General features: G+C 37.6%; 2 protein-coding genes across 5 annotated transcripts in view; one reads left to right on the top strand and one right to left on the bottom strand.

The window, feature by feature from the left end:
• Positions 1-1,217, bottom strand: part of Prkn (parkin RBR E3 ubiquitin protein ligase) — a 1,198,654-nt gene extending 1,197,437 nt beyond the window's left edge. For all 4 annotated transcript variants that reach the window (XR_009587862.1, XM_060373144.1, XM_060373145.1 and 1 more), the window contains exon 1: positions 1,102-1,217. Coding sequence is in view for 1 of the 4 variants with exons in the window: in XM_060373145.1 (XP_060229128.1) it covers positions 1,102-1,108 (7 nt within the window). In the remaining 3 variants the exon portion in view is untranslated. The remainder of the gene's footprint in view (positions 1-1,101) is intronic.
• A 172-nt stretch (positions 1,218-1,389) lies between these two features.
• Pacrg (parkin coregulated) overlaps positions 1,390-23,983 on the top strand; it is a 439,800-nt gene continuing 417,206 nt past the window's right edge. The window contains exon 1 of the mRNA XM_060373539.1: positions 1,390-1,841. Within this exon, the coding sequence (XP_060229522.1) occupies positions 1,686-1,841 (156 nt within the window). The 5' untranslated portion in view covers positions 1,390-1,685. The remainder of the gene's footprint in view (positions 1,842-23,983) is intronic.

Below are 23,983 nucleotides of genomic sequence, written 5' to 3'. Positions count from 1 at the left end.
AATGGACTATTAAGTATATGTCACTTAAAAGGCTCAGTAAGATTCATTAAAAAAAAAAAGTATACTCTTCTCTTAATTTAGCAAATTTCCAATGCATTCACCAAAGAACGTGCACTATGCAACCAAAGGGAGAATTTAGCTTGCACCTCTGCCTCAGTGAGGATCTTAGCAGGATTCCCAAGGGGTGGGGGTGGGGCAGATCTACACACTTTAGCATTACTTTCCTAAGTTAAAAACATACTTAGCCACTTTCACCGTGTAAAGCACTTATTTCATAGATCCACCTCTCATCTGTCTTCTAAACACACCTCTGATAGACGGACGTCAGATGCGCTTGGAGTGTCACCTGCCAGGCATATATCACCAACAAGCTCACCAAATATTCAGGACATCACTGGGAGCGAGTCTACAGTAAGCAAACCTTTAAACAAGAATGCCCACTAAATACCAATATGCCTTTCTACTTATCCTGGAGGAGAACCCCAAAAGTGACTCTGAATTGAGCATCTCTGCCAGAGAGGACCTTTCTAACCTTCCTGCTTCACAGTGCTTGTAACAACCCTAGCGGCCGCTTCCGAAGCTGCACTTGTCAAACTACGAAAAGATTCCGTCTTTGCTATCACCTACTCTCCGCCACTCTTTCATCTCAGATCTCCGAGGTGACGTTTAAAGAGACGGAACTGAAGGCGCAAGGTGCAGCCCCCACCGGTCGGACGCTCCCTGGGGTTTTCTCAGTGTCTGAACTTTGTGCTGCCGACGCGGCGGGGCGAGCCCGGCCATCGGAGGGCGCAGTGGTGCACGGGGGTTTCCTCGAGGACGCCGCCTTCTGCGGGCGGCGGGCTAACCTGGGCAAGGGCGGAGTGGGGACTGGGAGCTCACGCTTAGGCTCTAGGACACGCCCGACCCGGCCACTCGCGGGCCCCCTCCCGGGCCGAGGAAGCCCACAGAGCGGGCGGGCGCGGCGCACACGCCTTCGCCCTGTCACTGACAGGCGGCTCGGGTCCGCCCCCGAGGATCCCACTCGGACCCGCGGGGTGTGACGTGGCGCCACACGCGGGCGCGAGGCGGCGCACAGATTGTACCTGGCAGGCACCCACGTACCTATCATGGTCACCGGGCGGGTGGTGGCTGCGAGGCGAGCAGGACCTACGCGGGCACCGGCGCCCGCCCGAGCCTCCCACCAGCGTTTCTCTCTGGTTTTGTCATCCAGGCCTCCCCCTCCCCCCTCCCCGCGCGACGGCAGGCGCAGTGCGCACGCGCAGCCGCCCTAGCGCGAAGCCTGCTGGGAGTCGTAGTTTTAACGCGTAAAATTCTCCTCAAGCTGCCTCCGCGGCTGCCGCCAGTAGCCTTTTCCGGATTAAGACCCAGGAAACGCGCGTCACGGAGGGGCGGGACTATCGGGTCGAAGTGTTGTCGAGTCGCTTAGCAACCAGGAGGCTTACCTTTGGAAGCTTGTAGTGGCTCTAGCCTCAGGTCCCAGCCCTCTTCCCGCCCCTCCCCTCCCCTAAAGTCCCTTCACCTTGGTGCTGCCAAACATCTGGATCACCCTGGACACCACGAGGAGTTGAATTTCGACCAGTAACGCGACTTTTTATATTTTTTTTCCCGACCTCCCGCTCACATCTGTAAAACCCACTGGTTTTTTTTACCATACTTTTGATAAGAACAAGACGTTTTCTAGGAAGATGGTGGCAGAAAAAGAGACCCTGACTTTAAACAAATGCCCAGATAAGATGCCGAAGAGGACCAAACTGCTGCCACAACAGCCGCTCGCGGTGCACCAGCCTCATTCCCTGGTTTCTGAGGGCTTCACAGTCAAAGCCATGATGAAAAACTCAGTCGTAAGTGATCTTCCCCAATTGAATGCACTTGCTCCGAATCAGGGAACACGAGGTTGTAGAGGCTGGCAACTCCTAAGATATTTTCCAAGTCCAGGTCCTGGGTACTGGCGGCCGAAACTGGCAATGACTCGATCAGTGGCCAACCGTGCCCAGCAGTGTCCAGAAGGTAGGCTAAGTGTCAGAGAGCCTTCGGGGCCGCTGATGTGCTGGGCTAGCTTACAAGCACCTTCTTGAGAACGGGTGCTTTCTCCACTGCCCCAAATTGCACTTACGCATTTTTCCTCGAAGGGAGAGAAAATATCGTTATTGCAACCTAAATTAGTTTCACTTAGCAAAAGGGCCTTCTGGAGTGAGAGTTCCTGGAAGTCATAGGCTTGCAGAACTTAACATGAACCAGTAGACAGCTAGGAGACATAAATTCATCAGTGATCTAAAGTAATTTATTTCATCTAGAACATTTTAGAATGTCTTAGAATTCTGACAAAAAGGGATTAGGCTGTTAAAGTATTCAAAAGCTATGTGAAGACTGGTTCCTGATAGGCCTTTTAAATACATTTCAAAAATATGAGCTCTATTTCAAGTGCCCCACTACTAATACAAGTCCTAATTCATTTTTATTGCTTGTTGTAATAAAAATAAAATAGTCCTAACGCCGATAGGGGCAAATATTTAAAGGCAAACAAATAGTTTAGCTACATGTATAACACTGCTTTTAAACCTTCTTATTCGTTAAATACCCTCTGATTTTGTATGCTAAACCAAGTTTATCTACTGAGGGGGCACCTGTTTAGAAATGTGAGATTAAATATTAAATGTCATTTTCAAGTTTGTACAATTTACACCCTGAGAGAATTTTTTTATACAGCAATTCAATATATTAGCTTAATAGTGTTCTCCATTGTCCCATTATTTTTCTACTTATATGTTGCAAGCCTAATACTACATTATTTCTAAACACACATTTAATGGACTTAAATGAAGCAGACTTCCAGTGTGGATTCCCATGTTGCTTCACAACATATTTTTATTTTTACATCATTTTACTTTATTAATATGTTATGTGTGTCAGCTAATTTTTCGTGGTTAAAAATTCTTTAAAACATTCTAAAAGAGAACTGCAGTGTAACAGGGAACAGAAAAGATTGTTTCTATATTCAGTACTTATAGGTCACCATTTTTGAGTTCTGTGATGTAGATTTTGTCACATTATCAAGTATCTCTATCTCTCACTCTGAAGGTCTACTTCTATTCAGGACATATATGCCAATTTTCATCTTTTAATTTCAGCCATGTGTTCCAAAAGCCAAGCCAAAACCACTTCTCTGGAGTTGCACGCACCTTCTGTTCTCTCTGTAACTCTCTATCTCAGTAGGCAATGTCATTTCAATTATCTTCCAAGAAAAGCATACAGAATCTACCCTAGGAACTCTAGAAATTATTTATGAAATAATGGTAAATGTAAACATTTATTATTGCTAAGCTAATAGGACAAGTGTTCTTAAGCAGTAAGTAGTTCTCTTGTTTGCATGAGCTTTTCATTTTGGTCTCAATAAAAATGAACAATTACCGAAGTATTCAATCAGAGAATAATATTGAAGTTGATACTGATACAATGTTTTTCATTGAAAGATGAAAGGAGATACTTAATTTGAACATTCGTAGTTTACGTTCCTTCTTGGAGAATGATGATGAAGCCCATGGCCAAAAAACAGCTAACCAGTATTTATTTCTTCATATCAGCAAAAAGTAGACCCTTTATGCACTTATATACTTCATCAAAATCAAGTAAGAGCAGGCATAGTGAAACATACCATAACTTTATGCTAAGGAGGCAGAGAAGGAGTTTAATCCTTTAGGATAGCCTAGGCTACACAGGAAGATCAAAGAAAGTCTGTACTACATATGGACATATGGAGACTCAGTCTTAAACACACACACACACACACACACTCACACAGAGCAAGTTAGAATATCCATCCAAGGCTGTGATGATGTCACTTGTAATGGCCCTGATTCCAGGACCATCAGAAAACAGGCTAAGAAAGCTATAGAATTAAAAAAAAAAAAAAAAAATTCTCTAAGATATACTTTAGAAAGATGAGAAGAAGAAAAAAAAAAGTCAGTAACCTGCAAAAATGACACAGCCAGCAATGAAGAGCAGGCAACTTCATTGTCCCAGATCCTGCTCTTACACTAAGTCCAATGCTAAAGGTTAGTCTTAAAGCCACAGCTAGTTGGGAGAGGGCCTGGGGACGTATAGGCTGTTACTGGTAGCTCTGTGGCTATCTCCAACCTGCAATGCTTTATTAATGTGGCAGAGGGGAGATGGGACAATGGTGACAATCAGAAGTCATGAACCACCAATGCTAAAGATGGTACATTATAGTGGAGAGAAGCATAAAGACAAGTAAAAGAGTCACAATACAAATGATTAAGCATCTATGGTTAGGGTTACAAGTACTCATTCCATCCAGTGAAAGTACTGAGGATGGTGGACTCAGGACAGCTAGCTGATGGAGACCCTCCTCACCCATGCCCCCTTACCTCTCAGGTATAGAATGTCTCCTAAACTGCTCTCTGCCAGTCAATTATTAATACATGTCGACTAGACTTTTCAGAACAAGTTTCCTCTTTTGACACAATGTAAAAGTTTGGGAGCTATCCAGTTCCAAAACAAAACAAAAGACATATTTCCACAGAGCAGGCACTCATCTTCTTAAAAAACAAATTTATTCTTTGACAATTTCATACATGTATGTAATATATCTTGATCATATTCACTGCAAATCCTCCCTTCCTCTCTCCCTGAATCCCTAATATTTGCCCCTCCCACCTTCATGTCCTTCTCTTACGTTATTTTATAATCCACTGAGTCCAGTTAGTGCACTGGGTATGGTTATGTCACCATCCACCTGAGAATGGTGATTTACCAGCTGCCACACACCTGGGGCAGGGGAAGAGAAAAAAAAAAAAGACACTGGTGGCATGTCTGCCTTGGTGACTGCTTCCTTCCAGTTCCTTTGCCTGCAATGGATGGACTACCTTCTCTTGATGCCTCCATTTTCTGTTGAAAAGTTTACTTGGCAGTAAGTTATTCTCTGACTATACAAAATCTCAACCATTCAGTCATACTGCCCATTCCTGCTCCCTAACTCCTGCCTGCCTTCCCATTCATGTTCTCCTGTCTTAACAGTGTAGTTGAGCCTGTGCTTTTTTCCATTAGATACTTAGCCTCTAGTGGCCTAGGGATCTTACTGTTTCATTCACCACTTTATCTCCAGCTGCCCCACAGTATGAGCCAAAATTTCTATTTTTTTTTTTTTTGTCAAATGAAATAATGAATAACTATTTCATCCAGTACCTAACTGATCATCTTTAAGTTAGAACTTTCAAAGAAAATAAAATTACATAGGTATTGACTATAAATATATATATGCATTGTGAAATATTTTATTGGCTTATTACAAAAGTTGTATGCATACACTATAAAATATGCAAATGGTTTGGTTTAGAAAAGATTTCTCAAAAGATTATGGAAGAGATTTAGTCTTTATATCTCTAGATTTCTTGTAATTTTGATATTCAATGTAAAGTTTTTTATCTTAAATAATTTTGTTCAGAAAGTAAGACAGAAATTTTTTGTTTGTTTCCTAAATGTCCAGAGCTATACTTTATCCTTGATATAGACAAACTACATTAAAATGTTGGCTCATTTATTTTGGGATTCCCATATACTTTAAATGATTTGTCAGTGCTGAGTTTATTAACTCAGGTGTGTCCCTAATAATTTGTTGTTAGCACACATCATTCTTTTAATTTATTATGTCATCCTACATCATTGGCATTTCTAATCAATCCCATTAAAAAAAAAAAGGGCAAACTGTTTTTCCCCCACAGAACATACGAATCTCAGATAATTTTATGAGACATTTATTAAATGACAGGAAAAGAATGCAGATTTCTATATAATTTTTATTTCTGTTGATCAGTTTGTTCCTGAGAATTTTTTTTTCAGCTATCACCTGTATGTATCACATGTGTGAAAAATACCCTTGCCCCAAGTAAATCACTGATAAACATTAAACCAATATACTGGTATTGTGTATCAGTAGTATCAGCTTGGGTAGTACAAATTGGACTTAGTGGGTTATAACATGTTTTAAAAATACATATCAAAAAATAAAATTTTAGTGAACGTGAAGTTGGAAGGAAGTTTGAAGGTGGATAGTGAAGCCAAGAGAATTTAGGGAGAGGGGTATTTGTGAATATGATAAAAATACATTGTAGGCATTTATGAAATTCTCAAAGAATGAACAAAAATAGTATGTTAAAAAATAAGTACCATTCTGATCAGTGTAAGAGAGAATCTCGGAGTTGTTTTGACTTGTATTTCGCTGATGACTAAGGATGTTGAACATTTCTTTAAGTGTTTTTCTGTCATTCGATATTCCTCTGTTGAGAATTCTCTGCTTAGGTCTGTACACTATTTTTTAATTGCATTGTTTGGTTTGTTGGTGTCTAATTTCTTGAGTTCTTTCTATGTTTTGGACATTATGACCAACAGGATAGACACCAGAAGCGGTGGAAGAGAGGAAACAGCATGGGAGCCTGCTATAAAGGGTCCTCTGAAAGGCTCCACCCAGCAGGGGATAGAAGCAGATGCTGAGACTCATGGCCAAACCTTGAGCAGAGGGCAGGGAGTCTTGTGGAAGAAGAGGGGGGTGGGACAGAAGGAACAGGAGCCCCACAAGAAGATCAACAAAGCTAAAATATCTGAGCCCAGGGGGCCCTGCAGAAACTGATGTACCAACCAAGGACCGTGCATGGAGAGGACCTAGACCCGCTGCCCAGATGAGGCCAATTGGCTGCTCAGTCTCCATGTGGGTCTCTGAGTAATGGGAACAGGGGTTGCCTCTGTCATGAGTTCGGTTGCTTTCTCTTTGATCACTTGCCCCTGGCAATGGAGCCTTACCAAGCCATAAAGGAAGAGGATCCAGGTAGTCTTGATGAGACTTAATAAGCAATGGGCAGATGGCAAAGGAGGAGAACTCCCCCTTTCAGTGGACTAGGGGAAGGGTACAGGGGAGATGAAAAAGGGAGAGTGGGACTGGGAAGAGTTGAGGGAGGGGCATTCAATTGGGATTATATAATGAATAAATTTTGAAAAAAATAAAAAATACAAATATAAATATAAAAAATGATACTAATAGTACAAAGTCTTTATCTGTTCCTTTCTAGTCACCCGCAGATATACTATCAAGCTGAATATATCCTACCTGTTTGTGGCTGTTTTCATACCTGGTTTTATACTTATGTAAACTATGTAATTGTTTTGTATCTGCTACTTCCATCAAAATTATGTTTCTGAGATTCAGCTCCACTGTTGCATACAATTATCGTTGTAAATTAATTGTGCTGATTAATTGTAAATGTCAGTTTGACATAACCTGGAGTCACCTTTTAAAAAACGTCTCAGTAAGAAGCTATATTAGGTAACTTGATTAACCATTTTCTGGTCAAGGTCTTGAGCAGAAGAGTGAAGAAAGCTTCAGCACAAGGGGCAAGCAACAAGCAAGCAGCATGGGTGTGTTGGTTCCTGTCTGTTCTTGGCTGTGCATGTGGTGATGAGTTGCTTGACATCCTTAAAGGGGTGACTGTAACCTGGAACTGTGATCTAAAATAAACCCTTTCTCTGGTCAGGGCGTTTTAGCACAGCCACAGAAATGAAGCTAGCACACAAATGCCTCATGTCTATTCCGAAATGTTTTTGTGTCTGAGTGTACTACAATTTACTTAACCACTCTCTTTCTGGCTGAATATTTGTGACTTCCAATTTAAGACTGTTACATATAGCACTCCAAGGAAATTTTAATCTTTTTTCTCTCTGCTTCACCCACGCCTTGTTGTCTTACTGTTGGCAGTTAAATTCTCTGCACTCCTCAGAGTCATTCATTGTACATACTAGGGGAAAGCTGGGAACAATTGAGCCTGTGGTTTTTCAGTTGTGGGAAGACATTTTCCTAACAAAGATGGTTGCATTTATATTCAACAAGTCACTTCTTTTACATCAAATACTTCCATTGATTTTCATGCATTCTATTTTAACCATTATCTTGTAAGTTTAACTATAGGAATATACAAAATAGTGAAATGGGTGACATATATGGCTTCTGTATCTAAAATATAATCACCTTATGATTTCATATTCTTTTAGTCATCTTTATAAGACATGGTCTCACTATGTAGCCAGAAACTTGCTATACACTCCAGGATTGTCCTCAAACACATAGAGACTTAACTTTCTCTGTCCTTCAAGTACTGAAGTTAAAGGCATGCACCACTATACATAGTACTTTATATACTTTAAAATAAAAATAAATAAGTTCTTTCTTACTAAGAGAGCCATGGCTTTATTATTTTTTTTTTCAATGCAGTTTATTCAGGAACCTTGAACAATCATCTGACCCTGGGGAAAGCCAGCCCATAGCTTAAATAGCCTCTGGGTAGCCAACCCCAGCGTGCCACGTGGGCAATGCAGATAGGTCCACATACATGGAAGCAAGCCAGATCCTCAGCCTTAACCAAATATGGAGTTGTTTGTGACGGAGAGCACTCACCATCGGAAGGTGGAAGGCGGAAACCAGCTCCATCTTTAAGGCGCAGCATTACGCAGCTCTCTACAGTTCCCCCTTTTTGTTTTAGACGCATCAGGCAAGAGTAGAGGTCTGATCTCTGATATTAGAAATAAATTGGGACTTTGTACCGATGTTCATTTAGGTGTCATCCACTCAAAGAGCATCAGACCCGTCCGATACCTTTTTATCAGAGGCGGGACCTGGGGCATCAACTTGCATGCAATCAGACATGCTCTTCTCTGGGTCGAAAGCGGCTGGACCCTGAGTGCAGTGCTTAGCCTCGCATCCTGAGCGTAACATTTTAGCTCCCATGCTTGGGGAGACTGTCCTGCTTCAATGGCTGTAAAGGCCTGAATGGTCATGGCTGCATTATGCTGTTGTGAGACTCTAATCTTGCATATACACCACAGGCAAACCAAGGAGAGAGCCATGGCTTTATTTATTACCACAGTGTGCTAGGAGTCAAATTTTGTGTATATTCTTATATACACAATATATATATATTCCTTATATACACTTAACTTTCTCTGTATATATATATGCATATATATATATGCATCCATGAATTTATGAGCTGGCTGGCTTGATAGATTAGATTAGATAACTGAAATTTAGGAATTATTCTTTAGCTTACTTTGTCACCTGAATTCGTTGTTTTGTTTGGTTCTATTAATGTTTTTAGTTTTCAGATGTAAACTAAAGGGTGTATTGCACCTTCTAATATCTGTGCAATTTGTGCACACCTGGTAACTTCAGAGTCTAGAAGAGGTCGTAAGATTCCCTGTAACTAGAGCTACAGGACCACCATACAGGTACTAGAAATCAAACATGGGTTCTCTACAAAAGCATTCAAAAGCATTCAATGATCTTAACCACTGAGCCATCTCTCCAGCTCTTGAGCTTTTTGTTGAAAGTACATGTTTCTGTGATACCTCTTGGCCCATGCCCTATTATAAAGGAGAAATTAATATGAATTTAGTAAAAGGAAATGCATATGAAAATTCCCCCCATTTATTCATTTTCTGCCATAGAGTAACAACAACTGAATGAAAATTTTATTAACCCACCTGGATCCAGCATGATGCAAAGTAATGGGCAGTGGTAGAGAAAGTACCTGTTTTCTTGCAGGTGTCTTCCTGGTCTTGGAAGTACCTCAGTGAGGCAAGCATCATTGGACCTCATTCTAAGGGCCCTTTTCTTAATTTTTCAAAGGCTACATCACTGTGTTTTCTCCAGGATTCCGATTCTAGAGGTCAGGAATTTAATATTAGAGACATTTTAGTTCAATTTTATTATATTTTCTAAGTTCTCTGGCTACAAAATTGCGTAGACTTTTTAGGGCTTTTTTTTCACTTTCAAGTTTTATTTACCATATCTAGCTGCTATACAGCTAAATCTAGGCATACATCTCTAACTATACAACATATTTTTACTGAAAACGAAGACTTCAGCCACATTCTTTTTAACTAAAGTACATTAAAGTTATTACATTGGTTTAATTTAATTATGTGATGATAATCTTTGAGAGAATAGTTATATTTCTGAATTGAAAAATAATTGCCATACAATATATTCAGATCACGGTTTATCCTTCCTACCTTCCCACCCATTCACTCTACTCCTTTTCCCCCTCTATGTTCCTTTAGAAAATACACAGGCAAACAAAAAGCAAAATAAATAAATAAATAAAAACATAATAAAAATTATTAAATACAAGAAACATCCACATAAAAGCAAAACAAAATAATTGAAAACCATAATATACAAGCAAAATTAGAAAAAAAAAGAATGCCAAACAAAGAAACATGAGACAAAAAGTCTACAAAAATACCACTGAGTTCAATTTTTGTTGGCCATGTACTGCAGGGCATGGAGTCTACTTATAAGTCTGGCTGTTACACCAAATAAGACTCCACTGTACAGAAGTAATTGTTGTCACTTGATGATAGCCTCTTGATTAGATATTTTCTAATATCCCACCTGGTTATGGCACTAGATGTTTCACTCAGTGGTAAAGGACACCTAGTTAGGGCATTGGCTCCCCTGTTACTTGGTGACTCTACTTAGAATTCTTTCATATATGTATATATAAGAAGATCCTACAGTATTAGGTTTCTCCTCAAATCATCCTTAGTGTTGGTCGTCCCTTCCCAAATTCCCACCTTTACCCCCTCTCTCACCCCCTTCCCTGTCGCTTAATCTTCCTGCTCCAATCTCTTCCCTGTCCCTCTATAGCCTTCTAGTCTATTTCTCATTCCTTGGGTGATCACCCTTCCTCCTCTCCCTTACTCTATACCTAATCTCTGTGATAATATGAATTGTAGCTTATCTATCAAATGCTTAAAAGCTGACATCCATATCAAATGCTTAAAATGAAAACATACAATATTTGTCATTTAGGATCTGGGTTGCTCAGTAACCCAGTTTGATTTTCTAAAGATCTATTCATTTACCTACAAGTTTTATGATTTTTGGATCTTGTTTGTTTATTTAAGCCAGATAATATTCTATTGTGTAAATGTACATTTTAATTATCTAGTCACCCATTGATGGACTAGGCTGTTTCCAACTTCTGGCTATTATGAACATAGCAGCAATAAATGTGGTTGCACAAGTGTCTCTGTAGCAGAATGAAAGTTTTTTGGATGTATGCTCTTTTTAGTGCTATAACTAGATCTTGAGGAATATCTATTCCCAGCTTCTTGAGGAACCACCACCCTGACATCCATAGTAGCAGTAAAAGTTTGCACTCCCAACCACAATGAATAAATGTCCCCCTTTTCCTGTGTCCTCACCAGCACGAGCTGTCGTTTCTTTCATTACTCTGACTGGGCTGAGATGAAATCTTGAAGCAGTTTCTATTTACATTTCCCTAATGACTGAGAATGTTGAACAGTTTTTTGGTGGTTGGTGTTTCTCAGTTGTATGTGTTTCACCTTTTGAGAAATCTCTATTTAGTTTTGTACCCCTATTTAAAATTGGGTCATTTATTTTCTTGATGCCCAGTTTTACGCATTCACCCATGTTTTCAAGGTTTATTCTTACATCATTCACAATTATTAATTACTCAAAAGTGAATTTAAGGCTGGAGATGGGGAAGGCTCTAATTTGATCTTTATATATGGAGAACAGCCAATATAATTGGAATTATGGGTGCTAACTCAGTAATCTCTATTCTGACCCTTAGTGTTTTAGTTCTCCAAGAGTCAGTGTCTATGTTCCGTAAGGTAAATTTTCCCAATTTCATCATATCCTTGGTCTCTTACCATCTACAGAGATTTTATTATACACTGCAAAGTTTCATGACTATGAAGGTGAGATTTGGTTAGAATTGTTTAGAATGCGAGGGATAATTTGTGGTGCAGTATCCATCTTTATTTGCTAAGATTTTAAGGTTGTGATGCATTTAAATTTTATCAAAAATACATTCTACATTTATGAAGCAATTCAAAACCTTTTTATTATTCAGTCTGTTGACATAAGCATATGTTCACTAATGACTAGATGGAGAAGGTCATAGGCCCCTCTTCTGACTATCCACTGCTCTCAACCAATTTTATGCAATTCTTTCCTAAGTTTTGCATGTAGCATCAAAAATTCGGAATGGTTCTAGAATAGAAGGGGAAGGGATGGGGGCAGGGCTCCATCTACATAGCCATCGAGGAGTCAATATCTATGCTGGGTGTAGACCTTCTAATGTGGCTGTTTTAAGATTACTTGTGTTCTTGACCACATGTAACCTCTACCATTGCTCTATAAGTAAGCCTAATAAACTCACTGGTTCACCAGAATGAAGTCTGGTGAAATTGTGCTTGAGCTTATCATTGGTATCAGAAGAGTACATGCTAGATATTGTTCACCTCTCCCTCTGGGTAGGAATTTAGCAGCAGTTGCCTTACTAAAATACCATGGCTTGGACTGCTTAACATATAATCTGGCTTCTCACCATTTTCTAGATGCTGTTAGGCCAAGATGATGTGAACTTGGTCATGGTAAAGGCTCTCTTCCAGGCACACCAACCTGGCTTCTTACTGTGTTTTCATATGATCTTCCTCCATGCATGTTTGTAGAGTCCTTCCCTTTACCTCCCCTCCTAGCTTTTGTTTTATGGAACTGTTAATGCCATAATGAGAGTCCTAACATAATCCTAATTATATCCCATACTTTTATTTCCAAATACAGCATGATTGGGGTGATTTAGACAACAGTCCGTGCCAGGTGGGAGCTGTTTTGATTCATGTCTTAGGAATGGAGGCAGGGCTGAAGCTGTTAGCTACCAGAACACAATAGTATTTGTACAAACTAAAAGAAAACATAAACTTCCTTTTAAGAAGAAAATTAACTGTGTTTTTATGCTTCTATTCTGCATAAAAAATATTAGATTTTTATTTTGTCATGTGTTTGTGACAAGAACACCTAAATTCATTTTTATCAACTTCAAGAGCACAGTGCATTGCTATTAAGTATAATCACCACATTGTTAGGTGATGGTTAACTCTGTAGAATCTGTATCATTTGACCTTGAAGCTTCTGTTAACAACCTTTTCCAATCTGTTTCCAAGAGTTTTCCATTTTTAGACTCTGTGTAAAGGAGACTGCATTATTTGCCTGTTTTTGCCGGTCTTATTTCACTCAGGATTATGACCTTAGGTTCCCCACATTGTAACAGATGATGGGATCCTCTCCTCTTTTCTGTATTGTACATAGATCCCACATTTTCTTCATCCATTCTTCTGGGATGAACTTAGGTGAGTCAATACTTTGGCCTCTGTAAATAATACTGCAACAATCATAGCAATTACTATGTCTCATTGGCTTATTGATTTCATTTCCTTTGCACACGCAGTCATGCATTGCTGATCAAAGTGGATTATTTGAGTTTATGTTTTCCTATATTATTCTGTTTTAGCAGTTTTCATTGTAAAAGAGAAAAATTATGATGTAGACTTCTTAAAATACATAAGAGAAGAAAAGGAAAATATTTCAAAGGTAATCAACTAGTTATTCCACTTACCTGTGTGCTGTGTGCCTATACATACGTGTTTGTGTGTCTGTGAAGCTGAACACGTGTCAATAAAATATTTAAAATTTTAATACCAGTATATTATCACTGCCAATTCAGTAATTTGTCCTTGATTAAATGCAGTTTGGATCTGTCTTACTTTCTTGGTATATTCTATCCTAACCTGATCTTGAAATTCTTCTGATTTAGATAAAAGGTAAATTCTGGGTGTGAGGGGAAAAGGTGCTACGGATTAAACCCAGCCTCATATACTAAGATAAGCTTTCGAAGAAGCCTCAGAATTATTGGCACTAAGTATAATTTTTTTCTCATTTGACTTCAATCGTTTCCATTATTAAAGTTTTCTAATAAGGTTGTGATTGGATTATTTCATTTCAACATTTTTGTTAATGTTTTGTTTTAATAGAAATTACATTCTTGCTGTTTAAATGGCCATGATTGTGTTTTTGTTTTCCAGTTGTATTTATTAAGAATTGTCGCCCAATTGATTAGAGCTTTACACTGTTTTGATTATGATTTTTACTGGCATCCACAAATTTAACAAAGCAAGTATGTTTGTTGTAATTGTGCCACACAGACATACAATGTACTTGTCTATACTCACCTCTGTTACTCTCTTATCAATTCTCATTTCTCCTTCCTTCCCCATCTACATCTTCATGTCCTTGTTTCTCTTTTACCTACTAGACTCTACAATGACAGGAGATATCTCTCTTGAAATAGCTACATGTAACATGGTGATACATTTTTCTGCAACTAACCCTTTTTTTCTTGTGGCTGATAAAACACACACACATACACACACTTCCTCTTCTATTCCCACAGTTGATTCCCTACTGTGACCTTTGTGTTGTGACAAACTGAGATTTGCCGGATCTATCTATCACAGCATCTTAAACTGTGGGTGAGGACGCCATGCTGTGTCGTATGATCTACTGCATATGTGGATCATGGAAACTTTAGCAAAAGAAGTTTCTAAATGCAAAATAGCCAAAATAGAATTCAAAATCAAATGTGTCATAGAACAGAGGTGTTTCTGCAAGTGCTAGCCTGCATTGCATCGCACAACATGCTTGAGCCAGGGTTCCAGGAACACTGCACTGTGTGTGGTGACATGTTGTGCAAGGCCTACAGATTCTGAGATCAGCACTATTGCCCACTTACAATCGCAGTGTTTTACCCACATGTAAAGTTTTCTGCTCTCACAGAACATAATGGATTAAATGGGGTGGGAGGGGAATAAAGACAATATTTCCCTTCCATCTTTTCACACAATGTGAAGTATCAAATTAGTGCATTTTTTGGATTGAGTTACAATGTTTGGTTTTTAAGTTTGCTGTTTGATTTGATGGTTTGAGTTTGACGAAATACAGAATAAATGAATTTTGGCTCAGGATTGGGACATAATTTCCAGCAGTTTCTGGAATATCCCTAACCATACTTCTGTCATTTTCTCCTATGTTTCTATCCAAGGTGACATTCTAATCATTGACTATAATAAAATCAACACATCAATAAGTTCCGAACAATGCTGAGTATGTCTTAATCTGCAAAATCAAATATTTAGCCAAGATTTAATTCTTTATGTAAAAATAATGAAGCATGAGTCTCATTAGTATGCAAACTTAGTTTGTCTTTCATAAGTGGTAAAATTATATGTACAACAATGAATTATTTAAGAACAAATTTATGATTATGATCAGTAATTATTTAATTTACATACTATCTTATATGCCTAAATACTGGGGGTTCTATAACAGTTGTGCAGGTTAGATGGGTCATAAAGGGGAACAGTTTGAGAAGCCCTGCTCTGCAGTAAGCTGACTTGGATTCTGTTGAGTGAACACCCAGAACTACTATAGCTTCTATTTTAAATTTTAAGCTCATTCCATACTTTCAAAATCAGGTCTTAACCATTATATGTTTATGGCTCTATGAGTAGAAATTTCACAGCAGACAACTTAAAAACGGAATCAGAAAACAAAGAGAGACAATAGCAAATTATATTTCTTTGCTTTCTTTACCCTTGCCACAGGACCTATCAAATTTCAAATATCAAAGTGACATAACCTTATAAGTAGTCATCTTCACTCAGAGTTCCTTGAGGAACTCAGAATTTAAGATCTTTATGTATACTGTTGCAATTGTTTCATTCTCTGGAAAAGTGTATTTGTGTGTTCAATATGTATTTTTCTTTTAAAAATTTATTCCTTGATAATTTTATGCATACGTACAATGGAATATGATCTTTCACCCCTCCAATTATCTCTCAATCTCTCCCAACAAGTGTCTCTCTCAGCCTCTTATCATCTGTTGTAGCCACTTCCCCCTAAAGAAGAATGATTCTCTCTCCCCTAGAAGTTATCAGCTGCTAATGCAGGTGAGGAGCCTTATAAGCTCCTCCCACTGTACTTTTGTTTAGCTTCACCTTAGTGCGGGCAACCACCGATGGGACATGTTCATAGTGAAAGAACCAGTCATGTTTAGAGGAAAGCATTTCCCAGCACAGCTCTTTGCTTCCTCCTCTGTGGTAGTCCCTGACCCTTGGCAGAAGGTGGTGAGCTGGGTTGATGTAGATGTCCCTTTGAGGGCTGAGCAGGGACAGCCACTTATTCTTGGCATTTTGAACAGTTATAAAGTCTGCATGTAATGCTGCCCACTGAAGCTACTGTAACCAGGGCTGAGGTTGGAGGTTGGACCCAATCTATGGACATAAATATAAATATGTATTTTTTTATAGTTACCGCCCATAAAGTAAAGTTTCTTAAGAGGATTCAGGGAAACATCTTCACATTTCCCGTGATTCCTTAATAAGAAAACATTTAAAAACCATCTGTCTCATGGGAGGCTCAGGAGGTCACATACGTGACTGTGACTCATGGGGTGAGACGCACATCATGGTGAGAAGCACATCGAGGTCACTGTTTGTCCAGCTTGAGGTTTTAGGACCTAGGAAGTGAAGCAAGCATATCTAGATTTGGAGACCAGAAAGTAGTACTTCTATGTTCTGTATGTGGTAACTCAGTTACTCAATGCAATGTTATATTCAGAGAGAGACTGGGAAAGCCACAGTCTGAAGAGAAATTTAAGATGTCATTATCCATATATTTTTCTCATTTACCAAAGTTACTGTCATTTTTTTTGGGGGGGGAATGTGAGTTGGTTACATTATAAAGAATCATTATGTTGTGAAAATAATTTGTATTTTAGAATTATATTTCTAGACCAACTCACATTAAAGTCATTGACATGACATAGGTTAGACAAAGTAATACCAGAAAAATATGATTATATAATAAATGCCAAATAAAATGATAAATACAAGATAAATCATGGCTAACTACCTGCCTTTTGTGGTTTTAACTTAGCAGAAAATCCACCAAGAACTACATTTCACAAACTGTGTGTTCTAAATTAAAGGAACTATGAATAACTATGAATAACTAGTCGCTGAGACAAACAGTAAATCCTTTACCAAAGCATCTATGTCCTGTACCTTGTCTGTTTTTAAAAGTTATTTTGCATAATGAAATTGTAACTTTATTTTAAAATTCAATGAAATGGCACATTCTTAAATGCAAAAATTATGAGTTTAACAATCTAAGATTTCATGTGATATAGTGACCATAGAGCAGGAAAATAAATATCAAGAGTTTTAAACAATAATAATAGGTGCCCTGCTTATGCTGTATTTCCTAATGAAATTTCACTAGATGTGTCCTGAATCAAGAGTGATTCACATTTACAAAGTTATCGTCTATCATTATTAGAAGTAAATATGAAAACAATTCAGAAATTTGCCAAACACTAGTTTCACAAGCTAAAGTATAAATGGTGAATGATTTGTATTTCTCTTTAAGATTTCACAGTATGAGAGGTGCAGGAGATGCTCATTAGCATATTTATTGATTTCTGATATAGCTTGTAAAGTAATTTAATCATCACTGTCAATCTATATCCATTCCACATTTCTTTTCTAGTCATTGCTTATAGAAAAAAAGGCTATTAATTAATTTGCTATAGGTAAAAATGGTTTAGCTATATGACAGTTGGCTACTGTTTTTATGAATGAGCCTGACTTAATTGATTTTCAACTAACACCAGATGATACAATTAAAACACATTTATAATGTTAAAGAAATTAAAAATCGAAGAACCCTAGGAAAGGTGTAGCTCAGTACCAGCCTTGTGGACATATTGATCATCACATCACCAACATGCATTTGGTGACATTTATGTGAGCTCCAGCTTTTTCCAGCACTCTCACTGGCAGAAGTAGATCAAAACAGTGTAAGAACTCAGGGGAGAGACACATGGGAGGCAGTGAAGAGGGAGCCAGGGCAAGTGACACCTTGAGTCAGAATCTAAATCTGGGTCCCCCAAATAAACTGAGATTTATCCAGAAAACTTAGGGAACAACAGGCAAGATGTTAGGAAACTGGTCTGAATCCAAAAGGACTCTTAAGACCCTTAGACTCTTGTCAGAGCAGCCCCATCTGGCTTCATATCCTCTAAGAATAGGCCAGTACTCTGCAGAGTAATAGTGAGTGAAAAGTGTCTCATTGCTAAGCTGATGTTACTGGGGGTTCCATTATAAGCTTAACTAGTCTATAAAATAAAGCAGTTCGGCCTTTTAATTTTACTGAATGGTTTCATATCCACGGGTTTTACCTTTAGCTCTGGCTATCACCCACAAGTGGTGATTTTTTGTCGTTAAGTGAAGTTGACTGGATTGCATACACTGAGATTTATTGAAATATTAGAGAGCCAGCTCAGACTGCATTCAGTTCATAATTGAAAAGTTCTATAATCTCATTTCCATTGTCAAATTTGAAAACCTCTTCAAACCGAGAATCATTTAAAAGATATTGAAGGGCTCTGAGCACGCAGACTTAAGAAGGAAAGTTGTAGACCATGACTTATTTAAATTTACCAGTTTCTGTCTTCTTCCCTTCCCAGACTTGTGATCCTTCAGCTCTGTCAGTTTTATTTTATATAAAAGGTCTCACCATCCAGCCCAAGCTAGTCTCCAGCTTCAGTTTTTCTGCCTCAGCCTACTTGTTCTGAGGTCATAGAAAGGAAGCACCATGTCCAGGCTTAGCTATATCTAACCTTAAATATTTTGATTGATTTATTTCACAGCTGTAATTATTGTGTCCCACCATTTCTATTTTTGAAAACAAAAGCTTAGGTGAGTTTACTATATATTGCAAATACTGAAGTACAGAATGTGCTAATTATTGACATCCTTATCTTCTGTGAAGGAAAACCATGATAATAATGAAAAAAATGCACAGAATCATCCCACCCAATTTTCTTAGACCTCTATAAGCCCCCCCACATCACTTTCTTCTCCATCTCTAGTCAACCAGTCATCCACTTTCACCTTATCTTGCTTTTTATAAAATAAATTTTATAGATAAAGCTACAAAATATCTGTATCTTCTGAGGTATTTTCAACCAACATAGTTACGTCCAGAGGCACCCACGTTGTCGCACGTGTCAATACGTCACTCCCTTTGATTGTTGAAAGGCATTACATCTGTGTGGATACAATACAATTTATTTACTTATTATTGGTGGACATTTGGGTTGTGACTAGTGTATAAGTATTAAAAATAGCTACTCTGGATATTGGTGTGCAAGTCTTTGTTGGGATATATGTTTACCTGTCTTGATTAGTGACATGAAAGTGGACTGGCTATACCAACTGTGTAACATGAGCAGATCTCATGTTAGCCTAGCTACCTAGCTGCCACTTAGCATTGTTAATGGCAAAGGCAACTTCATGCATTCATACATGCATACTTTTTCACAAACTGTATATAAAAATGCTTATTTCATAAGGACTTTCTTAGGCCACCAAATAACACACAAATATTTATTTTAATAAATACAAACTGTTTCATTTTGAAAACAGAATTTATATAATGTGAAAATATTCACATGACTCAAATCCAGTATTATCTTGATTACCAGATGAGCTTTACTGATGCAGATTGTAGAAGCAAAGTCTTCATCATTTTCGCACTGCAGTATATTCATGTTAACAGTCATGTTCTTCATTGTGTGACAACCAACTTATTCCTATGTTCAGTTTCCTGTTCTGGTAGTTAATATTTTAACATTTTGCTTCATTTGAGATTTATTTTGCTCTTTGCACATAAAATTTGAATTTATGTCTGCCTTCATTTATTTTCTTTCAAAGATATCTTAAAATTCCTTTACATTTATAAGAAATCATAAATTCATTTTAGCCTAGGGCCAAGAGCTAGTTTTCATGCTGACCTAGATGCATAAATGTGTTTCATCAGTGAATTCTAAAAATTTGAATGATAACACATTGAACTAGATTAATGAACCAATTAAAAATTTTATAACATTCAGAAAAATAATTTCTCAAATACTCACACTGTCATTTTACTTTTTAAATTATTCTAGCATCACTAATTAGGCCATGTAATTCTAAGAAATATATATGTGTGTGTATATATGTATACATATGTGTGTATGTGTATATATATACTAGTATATGTATTTGTATTATACTAATATGTATTTTTATATATACTAATAAAACATATATATTCATATTACACACACACACAAAGCTAGGTATAGTGGCACTTGCCTTTACTCCTAGCACTTGAGAAGCAAAGGCAGATTTCCAGAACGGCCTGGTCCACATAGCGAGTTCCTGGACAGCCAAGGCTACATAATGAAATCGTGTTTCAAAAAAAAAAAAATCTTTTTATTTGATCAGTTAGTTAATTTGTGCCATCTGCAGGATAATAAAATCTTGTTTTGAAAAGCTAGACTAGGCATTTGCAACTAGACTATCTGCCGTTGGATAACAGTGTAAAAATCTCCAAAAGCCCTTACTAAGGCACCTCTAGTGCTCCTCACACGTTAGCGCTGTGCTTTCCACAAGATGCTTGTCTCTGTCTAGTCTCCGTCATCTGGTGGCACTGGGCTTAAACGCTCGCAAATGGTGCTCCATCAGCAGGAAATACTACACAGCTTGACAGGGCTTCCTGGTGATTACAGGCACAGCTGAAAGGCTAAAAGGCACAGCGAATGCTCAGCAGTGTGAGAGTGGCACACACTACTTGCTCAGAAGATGGTGGGTGGTTGTTGTTTTGGTTTTGTTTTGTTTTATAAAAGTCTATTAACATGTAATTGGCCTGTCTTATAAAGTAGATTTTTGGGAATTTTATAGGATTCTAATCTTCCCCTCGATACTTTAGCCACTAGTGCTAGTGAGTTATGTGTTCTGGAAGCTACATTAATGCTTAGGAGGCACTCAGGTGCCATTTGTGCATTTTCCTAATGACTCCAGTGGCCCTTTCTTTGGTTTACAGATGAACTTAATTCACTGAGAATGGGGATTCTCCAAAAGGCTAGGACTTTCCCGAAAGGTGTATTTAAGCCATGAATCACTTACCTTTAGTTAGGATGGCATATGTAATTCAAGTAATTGTAACTGTGGCACTTTGTTATCATCTTAGAAATGAATTGAAAATCAGTATAATATCTGACCTTATTGGTGCTTATTTTCTGTTACCATTTTTAAATTAAAAAAATAAAAGTTTAAGAAAAAAGTGTATATCTAAAATCTTTAGATTGTAATTTGAGAACTAATGCATGAGTCCAAATGAGTAGTTGATTGAAGTCATTTGTGCCTCCATAGTTGTTCTAATGTTGCTGTCTTCCCTGTCATTTCTTTCTACTTCTGTGCTTTCAACTGCTAGAATTAAATACTATTCCATTAACAGCAGCAGTTCTGAAATCCTTTTGTATATTTGCAGGAAACGATGAAAGAATGATTTCTCAAGAAAATCTGGTTTGCTCTCCTCTAGAAATCTCCCATTTAAGTTTTTAGTCTTGATCTTAATTGTGAATACCAAGTAGAGCCTTTCAGTGAGATAGGCTAATTTCAAATTTTCTCTATCTTTACAAATAGACTCTTCATTTTCCCTAGTCTCAACCTAAGTTGCTCTGCATGCATTTGTAATCAGAAATTGATTGGGTTGCTGTGGAAACTAGAAGAGCATATTTGCTGGCTGAAGAAAAAAATTAGAAGTATTGTTATTGTAATTGTATGCCATCCTGAATGCTCATCATTGTAACCAGAATATCGATAATATTTTTACACTTTCATTCCAAAATGCTTCTCTCCAGAATATAGCTGTCTGGTCAGTCTTGATCTCCTCAAATTAACTTAAATGCTTTTTATACATATATAATTTGCTTCCATATTGAATTGTTTATTTGTACAAAATAAAATTAGTTTACATGTTATTCACATTTTTAATTTATGAATCACAACAAAATATTAATTATTTAAAAGCCAATCACCTTAAAGATTTTACCTCCTGACCTAGATGACACAAGTTTCAAAAAATCATATGGACAAAGACACATTAACATCTGAAACTAAAGACCTAAGAGAAGTAAGAGCTGTTTGATAAAAACAAAACAAACAAAAGCAATATTATATATTTGGCGTTGAAAGGAAAATGAGCACTGTCTTTAGTAGTTTCCTATATGAGAAGAGGGAATGTAAAGACTGACCAAAATGGAAGGAGGAGCGTGGCCCGCGGGGAGGCAAAGGCGAAGAGGATGGAAAGTAGTAGCCCAAACCAAGATGAGCTTTCTTGAAACCTGCATTTATTCCCCTGCTCCGAAAGAAGACATACAGGAAAGGCTATGTTTCCTTTAGTTTAACACGCATTTTTCCAAGCCCCATCATGTCTTACAAAACTGAAGAGTCACAGGAGACCAATGTGTAAAACAGCTTAGCAGAACAAAGCCAGCCTGTTCTAACCCCTGGCAGGGGAGAAAAGACCCATTGCTGCATTCTTTCCTCTGGAGAGGCAAAGGGAAGGGGTTACCGTGCTCACCAGAGTTCTGATTTTAATAAAACTCTGAAATAAGGCCAGACACTGGCCAAAACCAACCAGCCAAACAAACAAAAAACCACAAAGCAACTTTAGCAGAAAAACATTAAAACAAACAATAATTGGTGTAAGAGTGTCCAGATAATGTGTTACATGCATTCCTTATTCTTGAAGATTTTAGGCTATGGATTTGGGACACAGCCATGAGAGCTGTATTCCAAACAGTACTCATCTCTATGGTATTCCCAGGCTTGTCTTTATTTTTATGATTAATATTTCTGATTGACAAATGAATACATTTTAATGTTTTGGTGCACATACACAATGCTGTGTGATGCAGTGAAGTTTATTAATATATATATATTTACTGACCCGTTTTTCTATTGAGACATTTAAAGTTTACTAAATCATTTTCAGATACTCATTTTTATTGCTTGTAGTCACTGTGATACACGTAGATCTTAAAATTATCCCTCCCATCTTTCTGAAGCTTCTATCCTATGATCAGAAACCTTCTGTTCCTCCTATACCTCTGTCTCAAACTCCAGTAAACATCATTCTGTTCTTTATCCCCGTGAGTGAGTTCAGCTTTATTGGATTCCATGTGCAAGTGAGATCATACAGCATTTGTCTATATCCTGCTTATTTCACTGAGCACAGTGACCTCCAGATTCATAGAGTTTATTACAAATGCTACATGTCCTGTCCTTTAATGTTTAATATTGTACTGATGTACTTTATTTTAAACACATTTACCCACTGATGGACACTTAGCTCATCTCTTTATCTCATCTGTGATGAGTAATTCAGTGATGAAAATATGGGTGTAGATTTTCCTTTGATATGGTGGTTTCAGTTTAGGTATATAAATAAAATTACATTACTAGATTCTTTAATACTTCCATCTTTAGTTTTTTTTTTTTTTTTGAGAAAACTACATCTACTTTCCATGATTGCTATGCTACTTACATTTTCAGAACTCACATATGAAAGGTCCCTTTGTCTGCTTTTGATTATCAGGGTAACACTGGCTTCATAAAAAAGAATTTAGAAGTGTTTATTTTTCCCTTGTCTATCTTACTGGATAATTTGAAGTTGGTTTAGTTGGGGAATTTTTAATTCCTTTTTCTACCTCTTTACTTGTTATGGGTCTGTTTAAAATATTTAATTCATCTTGACTTAACCTTGATAGGTCATAGGCACCAAAGAAGTAATCTATTTTTTATATGTAATAGCATAGGAATATAACCTTAAAACATATGTCCTATTATTCTTTGGATCCACTTAGTGTCCATTGTAACACCTCCATTTTTATATCTAACTTCATAATTTGGGTCTTCTCCCTTTCTCTTTTGGTTAATTTAGCTAAAGTTTTGTCAATCTTGTTAATCTTTTCGAACAACCGCTCTTTTTTGTATTGATTCTTTGTTTGTTTCTATTTTATCAATTTCAGCCAAAATTTTTTATTATTTTCTCCCATCTATAATTTTTGGGGGTTATTTGCTTTTGTTTTGCCAAGGACTTTATGTACATCAAGTTAATATGAGATCTCTATTAGTATGTATGTTTATGCAGACAGTGTTA

Source organism: Meriones unguiculatus, chromosome 20 (genome assembly GCF_030254825.1).
Source record: "Meriones unguiculatus strain TT.TT164.6M chromosome 20, Bangor_MerUng_6.1, whole genome shotgun sequence".
NCBI classification, from domain to species: Eukaryota; Metazoa; Chordata; class Mammalia; order Rodentia; family Muridae; genus Meriones; species Meriones unguiculatus.
Note: the sequence above shows the minus strand (reverse complement) of the source record. Positions and strands in the feature narration are given on the sequence as shown.